This window comes from Diaphorina citri, unplaced genomic scaffold (genome assembly GCF_000475195.1).
Source record: "Diaphorina citri unplaced genomic scaffold, Diaci psyllid genome assembly version 1.1 scaffold10019, whole genome shotgun sequence".
Lineage (NCBI taxonomy): Eukaryota > Metazoa > Arthropoda > Insecta > Hemiptera > Psyllidae > Diaphorina > Diaphorina citri.
This window is the reverse complement of record NW_007387393.1, coordinates 3,042-8,239: the sequence shown is the minus strand read 5'-3', so window position 1 is coordinate 8,239 and position 5,198 is coordinate 3,042. Positions and strand designations below refer to the sequence as shown.

General features: G+C 36.5%; 2 protein-coding genes across 2 annotated transcripts in view; one reads left to right on the top strand and one right to left on the bottom strand.

Moving 5' to 3' along the window:
• Nucleotides 1-219: 219 nt before the first annotated feature.
• On the bottom strand, nt 220-1,176 carry LOC103522659. Its single transcript, XM_008487755.1, has 2 exons — nt 1,119-1,176; nt 220-671 (listed from the first exon to the last, which is right to left on the bottom strand). The coding sequence occupies exons 1-2, from the start codon at nt 1,174-1,176 to the stop codon at nt 220-222; spliced, it is 510 nt and encodes a 169-aa protein (XP_008485977.1).
• A 74-nt stretch (nt 1,177-1,250) lies between these two features.
• LOC103522657 (hepatoma-derived growth factor-related protein 3-like) overlaps nt 1,251-5,198 on the top strand; it is a 5,755-nt gene continuing 1,807 nt past the window's right edge. The window contains exon 1 of the mRNA XM_008487754.1: nt 1,251-1,662. Coding sequence (XP_008485976.1) covers nt 1,251-1,662 — 412 coding nt within the window. The remainder of the gene's footprint in view (nt 1,663-5,198) is intronic.

Below are 5,198 nucleotides of genomic sequence, written 5' to 3'. Positions count from 1 at the left end.
TAGATTACCTATTATACCCCGAACTTAAAACCGGTATTACGAATTGATTAATTGAATTTTCCCTCTTCTTTAGGGTGTCACAACCCGACAGAATCCAAGTTCCAGTCTTACCTACCTATTCAGACTCAACAATTAGGTAAGAGATCACTTACCTATAAGTTTTCCCGTATACATTGTACAGTTTGTTTCTCAACAGACGGACGGCTATGCCACCTCGCATTAGTTGATGTCAATACGAGACTTCCACTTCATATAAACACCCACTAGGACTAGTATAAGTGCCAGTACCCCAAATATGAGCAGTGTCGTCCAACTAATACCAAAGATACCAGAGTCTGCTTCTGCCTTTGGTGTATCCTCTTGCGGACAAGGCTCTGTATTATTGGAGTTCAATTTCTCCCGAATAAATTCAGGTACGTCTAGGAAAATTCTATCTTTTCCTATGGTTCTTATGAGATCCTTCAACTTACTTATGCATACTTTGTCACTGTCTGTACTCATCCATATAGTGAGGGAACTTCCTAGAGGTGAAGTATCGATTAGGAATTGAAGCAACTCGATGGACTGAGTGGCAAACACAGCGCGTACTGGAAAAGTGACCGGCGTGAGGACTTTGTTCCTGTTGAGAGTTTTCAGCATGGGCTCGATGTGGTCGTCCTTTGTGTATTTCCCTGTCGAGTAGAAGCAGTGGTAGATTAAAGACTCCGTTGTCTGGGCGCTATATCTAAATTAAGATTAAAATAACGAGAGCCGTATTCGCGAAAGTCGCGATATAAGTAGTGAATTTCCAGCCTAGTTAGCCTGGAGTGTAACGTGTCTGACTTGTAAGCGCTAGGTCGCGGGTTCGATTCCCGTTCGGAGCGGATTTTATCCTGAACAGATGAGGATCGGTCTCGGGACGGCTGGCTTTCTCCTATTCTGTCCTCTTCTCTTCGTTTTTGAACGATAAGAATATTTATGGGACAATGTTCGTTTTCGGAACGGCTGGCTTTCTCCTATCCTGTCTTCCTTCTCTCTTCGATTTCGGGACGATAAGACCATAGCAGTTAAAGTTCCCTCTGTCAAACCTCTTAAAAAAAAAAAAAAGCTAAGTTCCATTTGACCATACAATACCTTACTATTAATGAACTTTTCAAGTGTTAACCAAGAGTGTTTTTGGGTCAATTTGGGCCTCATAGTCCCTTGAGATACTAATTGTTTTTGCCAATTCAGTTTCAGGATTCTGTGTATGGATCTACATCTACTGAACCATGAGTGCCAAAACAAAACACATTGAAACCTTTCAATTAAATGACAGAGTTTTTGCTAAAATGAAAAGATACCCCATCTGGCCAGCCAAAATCATAGAGATTCTTGACAATGAAAAGTACAAAGTTTTTTTCTATGGAACTCATGATTGTGCAATTGTGCCTACATGTAATGTAACCAAATATGAAAGTATTAAAAACAACATTCCCAAATCAAAACTGAAATCTTATATGACTGCTGTGAAGGAAATAAAACAAGATGTCAACAACAAGCTGTTTAGCTGTGAGAAAATCAAGAAGCATCAGAGAAATTCCAACAAAAATAAAAGAGATGGTGCTGATGCTAATAAGACCATGAAGGAGAGTGATGTGAAAAATAACAAGAGAAAAATATCCTCCTGTAGCTCTGATAAAGGTATAGTATAATATGTTTGTAGTTTGCTTACTTATCATAAAAAGCGGAGTTTGTAGTAGTTATTTAAAGATTCCTCAGGGTTACTCCTGTTATCAGTGACAAGTAATATTCTCATGAGTTTTGATACATAGCTAGATGTGAATGTTTTTTTTTTTTTTTTTTTTTTAGAATATACTCTCTTCAACTTGTATTTCTTTGGATCTTTCAGGTGCTTCTGAGCAAGGAAACCAAAGAAAAAATCAAAAAATCTGTTGATTTTCTCAATTTTTCACTGACTTTCTGAAGCTCTACCCTTGAATGGCAGCACACACCTTAAAAATATTCCTGTTCGGAATAGGCATATCAGTGATGTTTGTACTAAGGATATCCTATCTACATTGCCTTGATTAATAGCAAAGATTCCTGTTCAAGTGAAGGACCTTTTGTTTTGTGGCAATTGTAAATTTATATCAGATGTGTAAAATTATTCAAGGGGAGAACCAGGTGCCTCATTGAAGTAACCAAAATAATGATTGATTCATGTATTCAGAGTAGCAAGGCCCAAATGATGTAAGTATTTTCACTGCATCCCACACTAGGTTGTGATGAGAGGTACTCTTGTCTTATTGGTTTGTCTGACCCCCACGTTTTGGAATTTTTGGCGCATGGACTTAAAAAATATCATATGAAAATTATTAGTAAGGATTGTATTTTCTAACTTCTAACTTTTCGTTTTTTATTGATATTGTTCAGGGAGCACACACACAACCAATTATGAAACTGCCCATGGCTTCTGAATTTGAAGATTGAGAAAACATAATCTCTCACAGTATCTCAAAAAATCGCTAAAGGACAACTAGAAAGCAATAAAAATACTCACCCAAGGAATAATGCATGAAACAAATAATCTGTGAAATATCAAACATGTCAGAGATTGGCATCATTCAAAGAAAGAAAGGAGGAAGAACAAAGAGGTTGCGGGAACACCAAAAAAAGAGGTGGTAGGGTGAAAAAAACCAAAAACGTTGTTGAAAATTAAAATTCCCACCAAATTCCAAGAATTATTTATTTGCCAGGGAGGAAAAAAATGATGAGGTTACCCATTACTTAAACATTTATGTTAACCAAATTGTGTGATAATATTTCTTGCAGTGAATAGCCCAAAGAAGATTAAGTTTCTGGATTTACCAGGAATATTTTTCCATTGGAAGAAATCAACAGACCAGGTTCATAAGTTTTCTGACTCTGCTGAAGAAAATAGTTTCGTACTTATACTATTATGAAACCAAAGTCGTGAAGTATGGGATTGCAGTGAAAAAAATATAAAGGTCCGGGTGTGTATCCAAACCAGTATTACAAAATTAGCGTCTGTTTCTTTACCCATAATTGTCTATATAGTGGTTTGTTCCAGGATTGTATTTGGTTCGCTTGTTTTTTCAAAATCAAATGGAAAAAGGCTTTCTTGCAAAAAAAATACCGTAGGATAATCCTTTATTAACAAAAATTTAAAACTCCGATTTTGAATTTAGTACCCATGCGAAATGGGTTTGGGGAAAAAGACAAAATACAGGGGAAATAGCTGGAAAATTTTTTCCTTGCATGGGAAACAAGAGCGACGCTAATGTAAGAAATGATTGGACTTACCAAACAGTTCCAAACTTGATAATTAAAAATTAAATGTAATTGCCGTTTTTTATTTTTTTGTCCCAAAGGATAATTAAAACCAAAGGATTTACAAATAAGTGGTGTTTATTTGGGAACATGACCTTGAAGTTATGGACCGGAGGGGGGGGCATGTTATTTATTATAATAGGCAAAACTTGATTGTCAATAATGAAAGAGGGATGGTATACAAAGCTAATGATACACTTGTTTTTAAAGGGATGTGGTGACAAAACAAAAAACTTCGAGGGCTTTCCTCACGTTCTTAGTTAGTTTCACTTATTGGACCCCCGGTGTTGTGATGTTAATCATAGGCTTTTTTTTTTAGATATTTAAAAGTGGTTATTTATTGAATCATTCAACTGGACCCCCACCGGCAACACAAATTTGGTGTTGTATGTTACACCCGGACGGGATAAAAACCATAGAGGCCGCAGGGTGCTCTTAATGGGGGGCAAGGAATTTGAGAAAAAAGTTTGATTATGGACATGATACTCCAAGGGGAGACTCAAATAATGGAAATTCTCTTTTTTTCTTTATATTCCTATAGAAAGGGGATATTACCCAAAAGAGGATTCCCAGTGTTATTACTTGATAGTATTGTTTTGCTTGTAAAGATGTTTTCCCAAGGGACTTCTATTGTGTCTATGTATTTTATCTTTAAATGGATCTAACAATGAGATGCCATCTTATAAGCTCTAAGTAATGGCATCTCACTGGAACCAAACTAAATGATCTGGTATGTATTTTGTATTCTAGTAGGAATGCTTCTTAGCCTTGTGTAGTGAAACTTTTGAGTTGTTTAAGTTTCAACATATTAAACACAATAGTTTCTTTTTCGTGAGCAGATACTGGCCCAGTTGCAGTATGTCTGGAATTACTATCCATGAAGTGTTGTGTTGAGAAATCCTCGATCGCTGTTTACGTGCTTGATGTATTTTATATTATGTATACTAAATGTGTTATTTCTTTCCTTTTTTTTCTCTTCGCTTCTCCCGTCTTTCAATCTGTTTGTCGGTTCGTTTTTGTCAGCTTCTACAATCGCCCTACCATTACTCATCTTCTTTTTTTGGGATTGAGATGAAATGAGGATCTCCCTATACTTATCTTAATACCCAGGTGAATCTCGGAGTTGAATTCAATCCTGCCATTATCTTCGGTGGTAAAACTCGACTTAGTAACTTGGACTGAGAAAATTAACATTATTTCTACTGTTTCCAGCGTTCTCAAGATCTGGTTGTATACAAAGAATATACAAAGCAGCGTCCCCTATCAAATCGAAGTCGCAAGGCTCTCCTCTTTCCTGAGTTGGGACAGCAATCTCAGTTCTGACTGATTTCTTTCCTGTAAAATCACATAATCACCTGTGATGACTTCCAAGACTCAGCTCGACCAAACCTTACTACGACTCAGTTCATATAGTTGGCTCTGGCCAAAGTTCGGCACAGGCATCGTATTCGCCTCTAAGACATTGATGACCTGAGTACCGACTATGATTAAAACAACTTGCAAATTGGTTTTACAAAATTTCTTATTCAGAAAGTAGATCATTTAATGAGCACAAAGCGGATTAAATCCATTTATCGTATTTACTAAAACAATATGTACCTCTGTGTATAAGTTTCTTCCGACACTCATATATGCGAAAAGTGAAATACCTTATAGAAAGAAGAATATAAATCGTCTCTATTGAACGCTAGACGAGAAACATAATAAAAGTTTGGATGATACTTGATTAATGATAGAAGCATATATATTGCCCTACTCAGATTGATATACGCGCCGGTTTATGAACCTTAAGATATTCTTAGGGAGCCGTCAATAAATAATACGGGAAGTATTGGTAAGTTAATACGCATACATAGTAAACATGCAAGAATCCCATGGCAAAATTG

What these genes read in the sequence shown, in the direction of transcription:
- LOC103522659 (XM_008487755.1), bottom strand. Translation starts at nt 1,176, where the DNA reads ATGAGGCCCAAATTGACCCAAAAACACTCTTGGTTAACACTTGAAAAG. An exon ending in ACTTGAAAAGTTCATTAATA is followed by an intron (nt 672 to 1,118) that starts GTAAGGTATTGT and finishes TCTACTCGACAG; the next exon opens with GGAAATACACAAAGGACGAC.